Source organism: Hippocampus bargibanti, linkage group LG08, assembly GCF_051943395.1.
Source record: "Hippocampus bargibanti isolate YZ-2025 linkage group LG08, ASM5194339v1, whole genome shotgun sequence".
In the NCBI taxonomy this organism is placed as follows: domain Eukaryota; kingdom Metazoa; phylum Chordata; class Actinopteri; order Syngnathiformes; family Syngnathidae; genus Hippocampus; species Hippocampus bargibanti.
Genome location: NC_142741.1, coordinates 1962837 through 1980049, shown reverse-complemented (window position 1 = coordinate 1980049; position 17213 = coordinate 1962837). Strand labels below are relative to the sequence as shown.

General features: G+C 41.4%; 1 protein-coding gene across 1 annotated transcript in view; it reads right to left on the bottom strand.

Moving 5' to 3' along the window:
• Nucleotides 1–359: 359 nt before the first annotated feature.
• Nucleotides 360–17213, bottom strand: part of tanc1b (tetratricopeptide repeat, ankyrin repeat and coiled-coil containing 1b) — an 83714-nt gene continuing 66860 nt past the window's right edge. Inside the window, exons 18-26 of the mRNA XM_089002127.1 lie at nucleotides 16646–16724; nucleotides 15451–15584; nucleotides 14442–14565; nucleotides 13495–13670; nucleotides 12731–12863; nucleotides 8974–9065; nucleotides 3819–3965; nucleotides 3626–3726; nucleotides 360–2899 (exon numbers count right to left, since the gene is read on the bottom strand). Coding sequence (XP_088858253.1) covers nucleotides 1993–2899; nucleotides 3626–3726; nucleotides 3819–3965; nucleotides 8974–9065; nucleotides 12731–12863; nucleotides 13495–13670; nucleotides 14442–14565; nucleotides 15451–15584; nucleotides 16646–16724 — 1893 coding nt within the window. The 3' untranslated portion in view covers nucleotides 360–1992. The remainder of the gene's footprint in view (nucleotides 2900–3625; nucleotides 3727–3818; nucleotides 3966–8973; nucleotides 9066–12730; nucleotides 12864–13494; nucleotides 13671–14441; nucleotides 14566–15450; nucleotides 15585–16645; nucleotides 16725–17213) is intronic.

Genomic DNA, 17213 nt, shown 5'->3' with positions numbered 1-17213 from the left:
TGTGGCAGCTTTCTGCCAAGGATTTATGATTCAGTGAGTCTTCATTGAGACACAAGTGGAACTTTTTGTCGCTGACGAACGATGTTGGTGTTTTATACAACGAATGAGGTCTTTGTGCAGCAAAGGGGCCACGACGAAGGGAAGAAGAAAATAAAATAGCTCATACGTTCTGGATGTAAACTAGCCTACATTGGTGTGCTTGGTAGTTGTAAATATTTACATGATTTCACATACCGAAAAATGGTAACATTAACTCACACACGCCGAACAAAATAGTCTTTTGAAATGTGACAAAACAAACATCCCCGATTTGTTTGATCACGCTGCGCGAATATGTTTGTCATCCTTCACGGCTAATGTGTGGGTGGGGGGGGTGTCTTTATTTCTCTCCCGTGGTTGCCATGGTAGCAAAACTCCATTACAGTATGCGATAACAATACTGATGAAAAAAACACACACACAAAAAATAACATGGCATTGAACGTAAGCATGCACTTCATTTTAAATGTCTCGGGCGGGGTTTAGCTGTGCAAAAATAACCATATGAAATATATTTGCTTACACTGAAGCCATTGGTAAATAATAAATTAATCTCGACAGCAACAACAAGCAAGTAGAGAAAAAAAAAGACGTTCAACTTTGTTAATGTACAAACGTATTTAAACAAACGTACACACACACATACACAGGCGTCCATTTTTTCCCCCTCTAGAGAACATTGAACACAATTTAAACAACGATCGGGATGTAAATCAATACGCCGCACAGGGGAAAAAAATGGCGGTTATGTTTGGTCTTTGGGGTGATATAATCCCGATTTTTACGGGTTGACTTTATTTAACCGAATGTGACTAAAGAACTGCCGGAGAATGGAGATTGAGGGTGGAGGGGGTTCCGCACCACCTGCCCACATGCTGCGTTCAAGCCATTCACCCTAAAGTCCGAGTACAGTGATACCTTGGCTTACGAACTTAATTGGTTCCCAAACAGAGTGTGTAAGGCGAAAAGTGTGTATCCCAAAAATTAATTTCCCATAGGAAACCATGAAAATGAGAATAATCCATTCCCAGGTTCCCATACAAAATTTTCTTAGCCGTAAAAGTACACAAAGTATACCTTATTTTATGTATAATAAATGTGCTATGGTATTATAATTAAAGAAATTGGATTGGATTGGATTTGCCTTTATTAGTCTCTTTATTAGTCTCATAAACTGTACTGTAACCTTCTTCTTTCACCATCTTGAGGAATGATCCCTTGTAGGTGCTTTCTCTGCGATAATTTTACCTTGTTCCTCATCAATTGTGTTCCGTTTAGCTGGGTTGATCGCTTTTTGCATCAAGTGTACAGATTGTGGAGCCTGATTGATGGGAATTTTAACCTTGCAGTCTACACTCTGCCTTTGAACGATCAAAGTTGAAACGAGTCCAAATGTCACTGTTTTCTATCCATTTTGTTACTGTCTCTGTCGTCTGCATGTGTCTTTAATGTTTAAACCACCTCCCCTCACTGCTGCTTTCGTGACCAATCACGTGACTTTAACCGACGACTGGGGGCGGGGAATAGGGAACAAAAAAAAAAAATGTCGGCAGCCATGTTCTTTTTTTGGAGAACGGCTTCACTCTCTCTACGTCTGTAACACCCCCACTGCTGCGTTCTTGACCAATCACGTGGCTTTAACCGACGACTGGGGGCGGGGAATAGAGGACCAAAACGAGCCGGCTGCCATTTTGTTGTTAGAAGAACGGCCTTGTTCGCGAACGACACATCACTCATTGTGGCAGTTTGTATGCCAAGGTTACATTTTCATAAATGTAACGTTCGTAAAGCAAAAAGTTCTTAAGACAAGGGGTTGGTAAACCGAGGTCTCACTGTACACAAACCAAGAAGTGAATAGTTTGTCGAATGAAAGGCGAGGAATGACCAACTTTGGCTGTCATCCTTTCGGTCGAGGTTTGTTTTGTAACGCAAGGCGCGGCGGACGGGCGGGAACTACACGTTGGACTCGATAAAGGATCGCTTTGGTTTGATGGACGTGATGTGCAAGGCTTGCCCGGGATTGGCTAGGGACTTAGCGTCTTTGTAGCAGATGAATTTGTCCGAGTATGCGGCGGCGGCGGCGGCGTGCGGCCCCCCGTTGTGTAACGGCGGCGGCCTGCGCTGCTCGCGGTAAGCGGAGATTTTCCCGAAATCGTCGTCGTCGTCGTCGGAGTGGTCGATCCAAGCGCGCGAGGCCGGCGCCGGGTTTTGCGGCAGGAAGCGCGCCGTTTTGTCGGTGACCCCCATAAAGGGTCTGGGTTTGTACTCGGCGCCGGACGCTTTGGACTTGACGTCGGCGGCCATCTTGCCGCTGTCCGATAGGCTGCCGCTGGAAGCGGACACGCGCATGTTCCCCCCGGAGTCCACGTCCGAGTGCGCCGGGGCGGCTTTGGACGGAAAAGACGGCGCCTGGTTCCCGCGGGTCGTGACCGTCGGGGTCACGCGGTTCCCGTAGAGCGCCTCGTCGGGCGTCTCCGCGTCCATCAGTGACGGTGAGGGGCTGGACGGAGCCAACTGGCTTTTGGCTCCGTGACAGCTGGTCTTGACGATTTGGGCCTGCTTGGCGGGCCGCAAAAGGAGGCCCTGCGGGTGGTCTCGGGGGTAGCGCCGGCCCGCCGGGTGCTGAGCGGCGTCGTTCCCCAGCGAGCGGCAGCGCGCCCGCTCGTCTTCCTCGTCGTCTTCCTCCGGGCCGCCGACGTCGTTGCCCCCCGACGCTCCCTCGGGGGTGACCTTGGCGGTCTGCGCCCGTTGCGTCTGCTTACATTCGTCCTCCACGCGGGCCAGCAAGCGACGGATCTCGCGGTTGTTGGGACACAACTTGGCGGCGTCGTGCAGGTCGCACAAAGCGGCAGCAAACTGCCTGCAAGACACGTTGCTTGGATTTGCAATGAATCGCCATTTTTGGGGGCGTAATTTCACTTTTCACCACTAGATGGAAATATACTGTTAGCTATTAGCTATTTAGCTGGCAAGCTATTAGCCGTCCAACTGGCTGGCTGTTGGCTGGCTAGCTGTTGGTTATCTGGCTATCTATTAGCTATTTATTAGCTATCCATTAGGTAGCCAGTTAGCTGTTAGCTGGCAATCTGGCTATATATTAGCTATCTATTAGGTAGCTATCTACCTATTAGCCGTCCAGCTGGCTGGCTGTTGGCTGACTATCTATTAGCTATTTATTAGGTAGCTAGCTAGCTGTTAGATGTCTATCTGGCTGGCTGTTAGCGTTGCGCTGTAAACCAGTGTAACCATGCGATATGCTTTACCTGTAACCAAAATACTACATAAGGTACTTTTTAACTTGTCACATTAGCTGGCTAGCTGTTGGCTATCTGGCTACCTATTAGCTATCTATTAGGTAGCTATCTAGCTGTTAGCTGTCTAGCTGGCTGGCTGTTAGATGGCTAGCTGTTGGCTATCTGGCTATCTATGAGCAATGTATTAGCTATTCATTAGCTAGCAATCTAGCTGTTAGCTGGCTGGCTGTTAGCTGGCTAGCTGTTGACTATCTGGCTATGTATTAGCTATTTATGAGCTATCCATTAGGTAGCTATCTAGCTGTTAGCTGTCTAACTGGCTGGTGGTTTACCTGCTGCTTCTTTTGGCTCGTGCGCGGGCATAATAAGCTTCATAGGATTTGGGTTTCAGCTCCAGGGCTTTTGTCGCAAACTCCTCAGCCATCCCAAAGTCCTGCGACAATCAAGCCACTTGTTGTTAATTCACATCCTTTTTTTTTCTTCAAAAAAAGGAAGATCATAAAAAAATAATGAAAAACATCTCACGTTGGTTTTTCTCCGGCAGCGGGAGAGGTTGAGGTAAAGGGAGACCCTCAGGTCTTTGAAGGCCTTCAGGTCGTCTCCGAAACCCTCCCTGGGAAACTTCCTCAAAGCGTACTGGTACCTCTGAGCCGCTTCCTTCATCTTGCCTTTCTGGAGGACGCATGAAGGTACAAATATGAGGAAGGAGCCTCTTGGAAGGGGGACGGGGTCAAAAACCGCATCACCACCTTGTCCATCTCGCAAAGATGGAGTACAGTATTATTAGTAGCTATCTATTAGCTCGCTAGTTGAATGTGCTAAGTAGTATAATCTAAAGCTAGCTAGCTATTAGCTCTATAGCTATGTATCTATCGAGCCGTGAGAGTTTTGAATGGTGCTTATAAATACACCGTATTATTAGTAGCTATCTATTAGCTCGCTAGTTGAATGTGCTAAGTAGTATAATGTAAAGCTAGCTAGCTATTAGCTCTATCGCTATGTATCCATCTAGCCTTGAGAGTTTTGAATGGTGCTTATAAATACACCGTATTATTAGTAGCTATCTATTAGCTCGCTAGTTGAATGTGCTAAGTAGTATAATGTAAAGCTAGCTAGCTATTAGCTCTATCGCTATGTATCTATCGAGCCTTGAGAGTTTTGAATGGTGCTTATAAATCCACTGTATTATTAGTAGCTATCTATTAGCTCGCTAGTTGAATGTGCTAAGTAGTATATTGTAAAGCTAGCTAGCTATTAGCTCTATCGCTATGTATCCATCTAGCCTTGAGAGTTTTGAATGGTGCTTATAAATACACCGTATTATTAGTAGCTATCTATTAGCTCGCTAGTTGAATGTGCTAAGTAACAAATTGTAAAGCTAGCTAGCTATGAGCTCTATCGCTATGTATCCATCTAGCCTTGAGAGTTTTGAATGGTGCTTATAAATACACTGTATTATTAGTCGCTATCTATTAGCTCGCTAGTTGAATGTGCTAAGTAGTATAATCTAAAGCTAGCTAGCTATTAGCTCTATAGCTATGTATCTATCGAGCCTTGAGAGTTTTGAATGGTGCTTATAAATACACAGTATTATTAGTAGCTATCTATTAGCTCGCTAGTTGAATGTGCTAAGTAGTATATTGTAAAGCTAGCTAGCTATTAGCTCTATCGCTATGTATCCATCTAGCCTTGAGAGTTTTGAATGGTGCTTATAAATACACCGTATTATTAGTAGCTATCTATTAGCTCGCTAGTTGAATGTGCTAAGTAGTATAATCTAAAGCTAGCTAGCTATTAGCTCTATAGCTATGTATAATAATAATAATACATTTTATTTCAAGCGCCTTTCAAGACACCCAAGGACACTTTACAATAAAAACAATAGAACACAGCACATAACAATAAAACCATAAGTAAAATGATAAATAATAAAATAGCAGAGAGAATTAGACATTGAAAGCAATTTTAAACAAATGGGTTTTGAGATGAGCCTTGAAAATAGGGAGGGAGTCAATATTACGGATGTTGGGTGGGAGTGAATTCCAGAGTTTGGGAGCAGAGCGGCTGAAAGCTCTGCATCCCATCGTGGTGAGACGGGCAGAGGGCACATAGAGGTGAAGGGAGGATGAGGATCTGAGGGACCGAGAGGGAACAGAGATTTGAAGCAGGTCAGAAAGATAGGGAGGAGCAAGGTTATGGATGGCTTTGAAAGTAAACAGAAGTATTTTGAATTCGATACGATGTTTAACCGGTAGCCAGTGGAGTTGCTGGAGTACAGGGGTGATGTGGTGAAAGGAGGGGGTTTTGGCGATGATCCGGGCTGAAGAATTTTGGACGAGTTGGAGTTTATGGAGAAATTTCTGATTGACACCGAAGAGAAGTGCGTTGCAATAATCGATGCGGGAGGTGACAAGACTGTGGATAAGGATAGCAGCGGAGTGAGGGGTGAGCGAGGGACGGAGACGGTTAATATTACGGAGGTGGAAATAAGCAGACCGAGTAATGTTATTAATATGGGAGTGAAAGGAAAGTGAGCTATCGAGGATGACACCCAGACTCTGTCGAGAAGGATAGGGTGGGAAATGGTGTCAAAAGCTGAGGTCAGGTCGAGAAGAATGAGGATGGAGAGTGAACCGGCATCGGCTGCCATAAAAAGATCATTCGTGATTTTTATGAGAGCCGATTCAGTACTGTGGCGGGGGCGGAAACCAGACTGGAATTGTTCGTAGAGGTTATTGTGAGTGAGGTGTGAGTGAAGCTGGGAAACAACTGTCTTTTCAAGAATTTTGGCGATGAATGGAAGGTGGGAAATTGGACGTAGGTTATTGAAATCGTTTGGGTCTGAGCCAGGTTTTTTCAAGATTGGAGTGACAGCTGCGGTTTTGAGTGGGATAGGAACAATTCCAGTTGATAATGAGGAGTGAATAATAGTAGAAATAAATGGGAGAAGAGAGGGTAGGCAGGACTTGATAAGGATAGTGGGGAGGGGGTCGAGTTGACAGGAGGAGTTCTTGGATTTAGTGATAATGTCTGAGATTATAGAGGGATGGGGGAGTGCAAAAGCGGAAAAAAGTTTGGAAGGAGTAGAAAGGCTGGGAGAAGGGGGGTGGACAGAGGACCCGAGGTGCTGATGGATTTTGTTGATCTTTTCGCTAAAAAACATCAGCAGAGTGTTGCATGTCTCAGAGGAATAAAAGTGTGAGGGGAGAGAGATAGGAGATTGTGTGATTTTGTGATAGAGGGAAAAGAGGGCCCGTGAGTTACCAGAATTTGAATCAATGAGTCCAGAGTAATAAAGCGATTTTGCGCGTGAGATAGAGTCCTTATAAAGGGTAAGGTGAGTTGCATACATGTCCTTGTGGATAGTGAGCCCGGACTTTCTGTAAAGTCTTTCAAGTTGGCGAGTCTTTGTCTTGATGGAGCGGAGATGGGGGGTGAACCAGGGTGCAGGTCGGGTAAATTGAACAGACCGGGACTTTACAGGAGCAAGGGCGTTGAGGGTGTTCGTGAGGTCCGCGTTGTACCGGGAGACAAGTTCATCAGGAGAAGAGTTGTGGTCCAGAGTCAGGGTGGCAATCATCTCAGCAAGGGTGGCAACGTTGATGTCCTTGATGTTGCGATATGTGATGACACGGGGTGATTTGGGGAGAGAGAGAGTGATGGAAACATTGAATGAAACCAGGAAATGGTCTGTTATAGGGATTTCATCAGCTGTGCAATTCTTAGGGGTAAGGCCAGACATGCAGATGAGGTCCAGGGTGTGGCCTTTTATGTGGGTGGGAAAATCCGAGAATTGGTGCAGACCAAGGCTGTCGAGTGAGGAGGTGAAGTCTTTAGTGAGGGGAAGAGTGGAATTGTCCATGTGGATGTTGAAGTCTCCGAGAATAATTACATTCGGTGACAGGGTGGAGAGGTGTGTGAGGACCTCAGAGAATTCTTTTAGAAAGTCACAATGTGGTTTTGGTGCACGGTATACAGTGGCTATGATGGTGGGTGAGGGTCCAGAAATTTTACACGCAAGACATTCAAAAGATTGGGTTTCCTGGATAGAAACTTGAAGGATTCTCCAGTTCTTGCGGTAAAGTATTGCAAGTCCACCTCCGCGGCCTGAGAGGCGGGGCTTAGCAATGTAAACAAAGCCTGGTGGAGTTGCGCCATTGAGCTCGGAGAAGTCTCCCGCCGTTTGCCAAGTCTCAGTTATACAAAAAAAGTCAAGCTTACGGTCAATTAGAATGTCTTGGATAAGACACCCCTTTCCCGTAAGCGAGCGGACGTTGAGGAGGCCGAAGTTGACGCTGGTGGCGTCCCCACGACGAGGCGCATTAGCCGACCTAGCCAGGCCGGCTAACATACGGTGGTCGATCGTGCGGCTACTCCCTCTGCGCGGCTGGCGGACGGATGACCACAGGGAGGTGATATCCTTGGAGCCATCGAGGTGAAAGCCTCGACGTGATCCGCGGTGGATATACCTCCGTGAAGGGCGACGAGCGATTTCCGGAAACCGGAGAATCGCCGGTGGCACGCTCGTCCATCGGGAGCGGAACTTCAGCAGCTCCGCCGCCGAGTACTGTAGCCGCCCAACAGGTCGATGGAGAAGCGCCATGATATTCACCAGCAACACCCAGAGGGAGGCAGCGGCCAGGTAGCCCTCGACAGCGGGAACAGGTGGGTGGAGATGATAACGCGGCTTCGTCAGTGATCCGGATAAGCGACCGGAATCATGAGATGGATCGATAGCCAACGTTCGTTTGGTGACTGTCTGGTAATTCCAGAGGTTCGTGAACCATAAAAAAAGCTAAAAAGAGGTTTAAAAGGCTAAAAGAAGGTAAAAAACAGGTAAAAAACATTACGCGGGAAAGCAGCGGCAGCCAAAGCGCGCCAGCGTCCGCTCGTCCCAGATGTATCTATCGAGCCTTGAGAGTTTTGAATGGTGCTTATAAATACACTGTATTATTAGTAGCTATCTATTAGCTCTCTAGTTGAATGTGCTAAGTAGTATATTGTAAAGCTAGCTAGCTATTAGCTCTATAGCTATGTATCTATCGAGCCTTGAGAGTTTTGAATGGTGCTTATAAATACACTGTATTATTAGTAGCTATCTATTAGCTCGCTAGTTGAATGTGCTAAGTAGCAAATTGTAAAGCTAGCTAGCTATTAGCTCTATCGCTATGTATCTGTCTAGCCTTGAGAATTTTGAATGGTGCTTATAAATACACTGTATTATTAGTAGCTATCTATTAGCTCGCTAGTTGAATGTGCTAAGTAGTATAATGTAAAGCTAGCTCGCTAGCTACTAGCTCTATAGCTAGCTATCTAACTAGCTATTAGTTATGTTCTTGAGTTTTGAATGGCACGTATTACAGCTTCAGCTGTTGGTAAAGCGCTATATAAATCAAAATGTGTATTGTATTGTATTTCGTACAGCTGCCCCCATTTCAAACTCATATAACTCCAAACCCATATAACTTAGCAATTAACTGTTTTTTGTTTTTCTGATGAAAGAAGATAATCTACGTTTTTTTAGACTCTCATTGAATGTTGATGTAGTCCCAAAAAAAGTGACAAAAGCCCTGGCACTGGCACTGGCGTGGACACATTTTTGCACATGGTGTGGCGGTGAATGAGTTAATGTGAAAACCAGAAGCGGCGTCAAAACAAGCAACGTGTTCTCCGAGCGTACCTTGTAAAGTAAGTTCCCTTCCTCCATGAGCTTCTGAAGCAAGATGATGAGGATGTCAGGCTTGGAGGTGGCCATGGCCCAAGCGGCGTTGCCTTGGGGAGAGAGACGAATAAACCAGACAAGATGTTAGTTACTAGGTCGCTAGCGTCGAGGTTATTTGCTGATTTGATTGCAAATTGTCACGGTTTGTAAAGTTACCTAAAGATTGTACCTGATCGATCGTAAGGAGACGTTCTGTGACCTTTAGTTTAGTGGCGGCGGGTTGGGAAAGAGTTAGCAGAGGGGAGAAAGGTTGAGGTCACGCACATTATCCAAAGTTGTTTTCAAGCAGCCATTGTCAAAAGTGTGGTCAGACGAGGACAACCGCAGCAGGGAAAGTTCTTTCATTCGGCCCATACTAGCCTTTACATTTTACCATTAAGAATAATTGTTGGAATTATTTACTTTTTTAATCATAAAAAGTCATCTTAAAATTAAATAATTAAACTCATCTTAACATTCATCTTAATTAAATTCATCTTAACATTAAAAATAATATTGATGATGATGATGAATATTATTATTATTTACAAATATTACTATTTTTATTTCATAATATTTATAATATTTCGATTTTTGAAATTAATCTTAATATTAATCTTACAATTAATCTTGAAATTAAGTATTTTTAAATTAATCATAATATTAAATATTAATTTTAATTAATGTTAAAATTAATCTTGAAATGTCATATTTTTTAAATGAATCTTAATATTAATCTTACAATTAATCTTGAAATTAAATATTTTTAAATTAATCTTAATATTAAATATTAATTTAATTAATGTTAAAATTAATCTTGAAATTAAATATTTTTAAAATGAATCTTAATATTAATCTTACAATTAATCTTAAAATTAAATATTTTTGAAATGAATCTTAATATTAATCTTTAAATTAAACATTAATTTAATTAATTTTAAAATTCATCTTGAAATTTTATATTTTTGAAAATGAATCTTAATATTAATCTTACATTAACTTTGAAATTAAATATTTTTAAATTAATCTTAATATTAATCTTTAAATTAAATATTAATTTAATTAATGTTAAAATTAATCTTGAAATTAAATATTTTTAAATGAATCTTAATATTAATCTTACAATTAATCTTAAAATGAAATATTTTTAAATTAATTCTCATATTAATCTTTAAATTAAATATTAATTTAATTAATGTTTAAATTAATCTTGAAATGTAATATTTGTGAAAAGAATCTTAATATTAATCTTACATTAAATCTTGAAATTAATTTTTTTTAATATTTAATCTTTAAATTAATTATTAATTTATACAGTATTAAAATTAATCTTGAAATTAAATATTTTTTAAATGAATCTGAATAATAATCTTAACATTAAATATTAGTTACATTAATCTTAAAATTGATCTTGAAATCAAATATTTTTGAAATTAATCTTCTTATTAATCTTAAAATTAAATATTAATTAAATCAATATTGAAATTACATGCTTTGGAAATAATTAAATTAATCTTAAAATTAATCTTGAAATTCCATGTCTTAAATTAATCTTAAATTGTTTTAATTAAGGTTAATATTAATCTTATAATTAAATATTAATAAAATTAATCTTGAAATTAAATATTTTTTAATTCATCTTAATATTCATCTTAAAATCAATTATTTTTTAAATTAATCATAATATTAATCTTATAATTAAATATTAATGAAATTAATTTTAAAATTAATCTTGAAATTAAACATTTTTAAATTAATCTTAATATTCATTTCAAAAGTAATTATTTTTGAAATTAATCTAAAAATTAATCTTATATTTACACATTAGTTAAACTAATGGTGACATTAAATTATAGTGAAATTAATCTTAATATTAATCTCATAATTACATATTATCTAAATTAATGGTGAGATGAAATATTAGTGAAATTAATCTTAATATTAATCTTAAAATTAAACATTAATTAATCTTCAAATTAACTTTGAAATTAAATATGTTTTTAATTATTCTTCAAATTAATCTTGAAATTAAATATTTTTGAAATCCATCTTCATATTAATCCATCAATATTTGTGTCCAGTCACATCATGCTAACCGTGCGGCTGACAGCAATGTAAAAAAAAAAAAGTACTTTGAGGTGTTGTGAAGTTTTAAGAATCGCTGCTTTGAAAGACTTTCACGTCATGCAAACAAACATGCTGAGAGAAAGTTGTAAAGTTCCGCAGAGTTCGTGACGGCGATAAGACGCGTTCTAAACTTAGCTGAGCGCCACACGAGGAAGCAACATGCAAGTGAACGGATGGCGTGTTTTTGTGACGCATTCCACAAAAATTAGCGTGATCTTATTTTGAGCGCCGCGAGATACTGCGCAAACAAAAGACCGAAGCCAGTGATTTTTATCGACATTCTCAGGACCAAATTTGGCAAAAATGTTAAGACACGTACACACAAGACTGTATTTGATTTGTTTTTGTCTTAGAATTTTTTTCCCCTTCATTTATGATGGAATTTTCTGTTTGAAGGTGGGCGGGGGTGAGTAACCATATTTGGTAACTTCTGGGTTCTTAAAAAAAAAAAAAACAAACAGAAACCCATTTTTTGTTTTGGGTTGCGAAGCAGTGCTGTCTTGAGATATGAGTGACATTTTGAGATATGAGCGGTCAGTTGTATGATTGGGTTAATTTTGCAAGCAGAAACTTTTGATACGAGGCAAAGTTTAAAGGACAACCGACACCATTTTTTTTGTTTACTAACTGATATCAGAAAAACGTTTTATAACATCTAAAATACGCCAAACACGCAGGCTGATATTTTTAGTCAAATGCAAAACACCAATAAAAATGACTTCAAGTGTCCTAAATCTACTTCAAAATGACGTCGGAGATGCCGAGTTTCAGAAGGTTCCGCCCCCTTGTTCGTGACGTCACGCCAGGATACTCCTTCACAAACTGCCATGCTCCAGAATCAAAACAATGGCTTCAGAGAGTTCAGATTCAGAGAAGATGCTTTCTTGTGACTCATCCAGTTATGAATATGATTCAAATAGTTCTGAAGAGGAAAGCATACATGTTTGCAATCGATTAAAGAAGTCCTTCCGGATCATTCTGAGGACTCCAATGTAGCGTCCCGGAAAATGCACAAGATGGCGCCCAAGCTCCGTTGGAAATGGGCTGATTTGTCTGCTGGGAATTTGTGTCAACTAGTATCAAATAGTAGTCTCGGTGACACACGCAACGATTCACCATGGCGTTATTCCTTCTAATTTCGCCATCAACATGAAATTTTCAGACCAAACAAAGTACCAAAAATGCATTGTGTGTCACTTTCTCGGTCAGGGGCGTTCCCTCCGTGACGTCACGTGAGGAATCGTCACCAACTCAAAAACAAGACTTCCTGAATATTCAGTGTGAGTCTTAAAACGTAAAATACAGCTATATGCGGTGGAATCTTTGTAAAATACACTCAGTAGAAGTCGTTTGAAGAGATTTTACAAATTATGGACACAACTTGTCAGGAGGTGTCGGTTGTCCTTTAAGTCAACCTGGAAACCAAATTCATCGGTGCAGGTGCATGTCAAGAAGTTGCTTTGCTATTTCAAGACAAAAACTGAAACGTGAAGAGAGTTCATTAATGATGTAACGGGTTGAAATGATGAATTGCTTAGTCATCGTTTCCATCTTGAAGATTTACATCTTGGACATTCATCGTGAAAATAAAAGAAGATAAAAATCCTACCCAGCTTGGCCCCTTTCTTCAACAACGTGACCACCACCGACGTATTCCGACATCCGATGGCTCGATCCAGAGGCCGCATGCCACTGTAGTCCACATGCTCCACCAGCGCTCCTCTTTCCACCAAATACTGGACCTGAAGGAGACGCCGCGTGAGTTCAAAACGGGGCCAGTCATGTACAGTGATACCTCGGTAGGGCACTTAAAATGTAATGTATTATTGTTATCATTATTAATCAGGCTCCACAAATAACCCGCACAAGCCATCTGTACACTTGATGCAAAAACCTATCAACCCAGCTAAACAGAACACAATTGATGAGGAACAAGGTAAAATTATGGCAGAGAAAGCACCTACAAGGGATCATTCCTCAAGATGGTGAAAGAAGAAGGCTACGTTCCTCATCAAGTGTTTAATGCTGATGAAATCGGCCGCTCCATTCCATCAAGCCATCAATGACCATCATAAAGGTAAATAAAACGACTTTATTATACAGTACAGTTTACTTCTTTAATTATAATACTATAGCACATTTATTTTACATAAAATAAGGTATATTTTGTGTAGTTTTAACTCTTAGAAAAGTAGAAAATGTTTTATGATGTTTTATGGGAACCTGGGAACAGATTATTCTCATTTTAAGGGTTTCCTATGGGAAATGAATTTTTGAGGTACACACTTTTCGCCTTACACACTCTGTCTGGGAACTAATTAAGTTCATAAGCCAAGGTATCACTGTATATTTCGGGACTGAACGGTCACGTACGATTTCCGCATCGCCGAAAAAGGCGGCCAGGTCGAGGGGAGTTCGTCCATTTTTATCGGTGTGGTCAATCACGGAGCCTTTCTCCACCAGAAGCTGCACGACGTTCTGATGTCCTTTCAAACACGCCCAGCTGAGGCCCGTCAGACCCTCCTTGTCCATGGAAGTCAGAGACGCACCTTTTGGAGACATAAACCGAAATCACAATTACGTTCCCGCCCGGCAGCGTTGAGAAGAAAGGAGCAACAGCATATATGGAACTGTGAGTCGCGGCTTGGAATTGAAGCGGATTTACAGTACGTGGGACAGGAGATGTGAGACTATTTCTTTTCGTCACTACATGCTACAGCTTCGTGTTTGATTTCAAAGCTTAGATTGTAGCAGAAGTGCACATTCCACCATGACGTCCTTGATCCATTGGTGAAAAGGACGCTTTGATCCTCTCCTCTTTCATCTAGAACTGCTTCATACAACAAAGAGGGTGCAGAAAGTGCTTCGATTGAATGACTGTCCGTGTCTTTGTGTTGTCATATTATTTGTTATTTAGTTTTTTTTGTTTACGTCAAGATAGTGCTGCCTTTACAGCAGCTCCTGTATTTTGCTTTTCTACTTCTTCTTTTCCTTTCCTCTGACTTTCATCACTTTTGCTGCTGTGAAATGTAAATTTCTCCACTGCGAGACTCAAAGGCTCATCCATTTCAATCCAATCGATTGGAAAGTCTGAACAGAAGGTGTACAGAGCTCATTGACATGAGGTCGTTCTACGCAGAGGATAAAGAATAGATGCATGCGAGTTTTATTCTGTTTTCCATCTAAAGGTGTTGCAGGGTGTTTGCCTTTAGTACTCTTTCCAGTTATTGTCTTGATTTCCATTTTGTTTTTGTCACGGTGGCTTTTCCCCGGGTGTGCTTTGACCCACGAAGGCAGAGTCGCCCCCCTTTGCGGCTTACCTTTGGAGAGCAGAAAGTCAACAGTGCTCAGGTGACCCTCGCAGGCCGCCACCATCAGTAACGTTCGGCCCTGCTTGTCGCTGACGTTAATGTCGGCGCCGTGCTGAAGCAGGAGCTCCGCAATCTAAGGGAGAATACGGCACACGGACACGTCACGGAGCATGTCGGCGGAATAAAAACAGTTAGCTCAAGAATTGTATCAGGAAGTGGAATTGAAGAAGAGGGAAGGCCTATTTAGCTATATGTTAGCTATCTATTAGCTAGCTAGCTTTATATCTGAGTTACTTCCGGGTTGAGTGAAGGCCTGGCTAGCTATCTGTTAGCTATCTATTAGCTAGCTAGCTTTCTATCTATTGTAGTTACTTCCGGGTTGAGTGAGGGCCTGGTTAGCTATCTATTAGCTAGCTAGCTTTCTATCTATTTGAGTTACTCCCGGGTTGAGTGAAGGCCTGGCTGGCTATCTGTTAGCTATCTACTAGATAACTAGCTTTTTATCTATTTTAGTTACTTCCGGGTTGAGTGAGGGCCTGGCTAGCTGTCTATTAGCTATATATTAGCTAGTTAGCGATCTATCTATTTGAGTTACTTACGGGTTGAGTGAAGGCCTAGCTATCTATTTGTTAGCTATCTATTAGCTAGCTAGATTTCTCTGTATTTGAGTAACTTCCGGGTTGAGTGAATAGTGGTGCGTGTGGCTGCCGCTGCTCACCCACAGAAAAACATATCCTGTGACTGTAAAGTGACCTTGAGAGTTTTGAAAGGCGCTTAGAAATCAAACGTATTATTATTTGTGTTATAATAAGTCCGCTTTTAGATACACAGCGCCGGAATTTGGCTTGTTGGGAGAGAAGGTTAGCCACTTTAGCTCATGGTGCGCGCGTGTGGTTGCTAGCGAATTGCTACAAACAAGCTTATTAAGAGGCAACCGAGCGTTCAAAAACATCAAGCGGAGCGGCAACGTTGCGAATCGATGGTTGCCGTGGAAACGGAGACGACATCGGCCACTCACCTGCCAGTGGCCTTGCCTGACGGCGCAAAATAGCGGAGAGACCCCCCGCCGGTTGACCTGCTGCACCGTCACCCCTTGGTCCAGCAGAAAGTCGCACACCTCCATCTTGCCTCGCCCGGCGGCTGCCGTTAACGCTGAAGGGGGGAAGACGGAGGACATGCCGCGTTTTATTTTGAAGAACCTTGTTTTATTTTTGATTTTTTTTTAATGCTGATGAAACCGGCCGCTCCATTCCAGCAAGCCGTCAACGACCATCACAAAGGTCAATAAAACCACTTTATTATATAGTACAGTTTATTTATTTAATTATAAAACCATAGCACATTAATTATACATAAAATAAGGTATATTTTGTGTAGTTTTAAGTCTTAGAAAGTAGAAAAGTATGTTTTATGGGGACCTGGGAACGGATTATTCTCCTTTTAATGGTTTCCTATGGGAAATTAATTTTTGGGATACACACTTTTCACCTTACACACTCTGGGCACCAATTACGTTCGTAAGCCAAGGTATCACTGTACTTTGATCAGGATGACTCACGTTTTCAGCATTTACGACAAAAAAAGTAATACACGGACTTAAGAGCGGCAATTTTTTTTCTTGCTCTATATCTTGATGAGCGCTTCCTTTGTGGACACGGAAAATGAGGACTATTACGCTGAATTATCAAGCTACTAAATCTGCGAAATGACCACTCAGACCTCCATTCTCAAAAATGTCTTATTGTATAGAACTACTTATCAGGTTGTTATTGCGTCAGAACCTTTTTCTTTGCACTTCTTCGTCCAAATTGCTTCCGTATCCAAGGGAACGAAATATCCCGTCACAATAAAAGTAGAGCCTGGTTTTCACTGAGATGTCAGTATTTGAACGTGTTAAATGGGAGTTTAGCTAATAGATAACTAATAGATATCAAATCTAAAAATCTTTGTGGAACAGAATAATCTAGTGTTGTTAGCCTCCAAACAAATCGCACAGAGAAGAGACAACCTCTAAGTAAAAACCCACATGGCTACAACAGCAAATGCTTTTACCAGAAAGAACACGACACAAAAACGCGGCGGGAGCCATAAAACCGCAACAGACGCATTTGTTTTTTTGAGACCTTCCGCTAGCAACAGCGAAGCGGAATGATAAAACGCTAGCTTGCGCTAAAATGAAAGCGTATAATGTCCAAAGATGGATGACAACGTACCTGTCTCTCCCCACAGAGTGTCGTGGCTATCAATTTGCACGGCGTAGTCATTATTCACTGCCAGTAAGCTGCTCACAACCTGCCGGGGGGAAAGAAACTTTGATAAATGACTACTTGGTTTCAGCATAAGAGATCAAATAAAACGCTAGGACGCTTCGCTCGTTTGGAGTGAAAATAATGGGCGATGGGAACGGTCGCACCGGGAGGCCTTGTGACTTTGAGGTCTCCAAACAATGACATGGGGGTGGTGGAGGTGGAAGAGGTCCTAAGAGGGTCATGTCAGGTAAAAATGGGAAATTCACTTCTGTCGGAGACAATGTTCCCTCTAAGCTGCGCGCATGCGCAATGTAACTCAATGAGTGACAGGTGTCCAGCCAATAATTCCGTACAGTTTACGAATGATACGACGCCGTGATACTGGCGTGAAACTGGTGTGTGGCCAAAGCGTACACATGAGTGACGGGAATTTTGGCTCTTTGTAGGGAGCCGGTTCTTTTGGCTCGGTTCACTAAAAAGATCCGGCTCTTTTGGCTCCCAAATGGCTCTTCCGGTTTTTTTTGTAATTAAA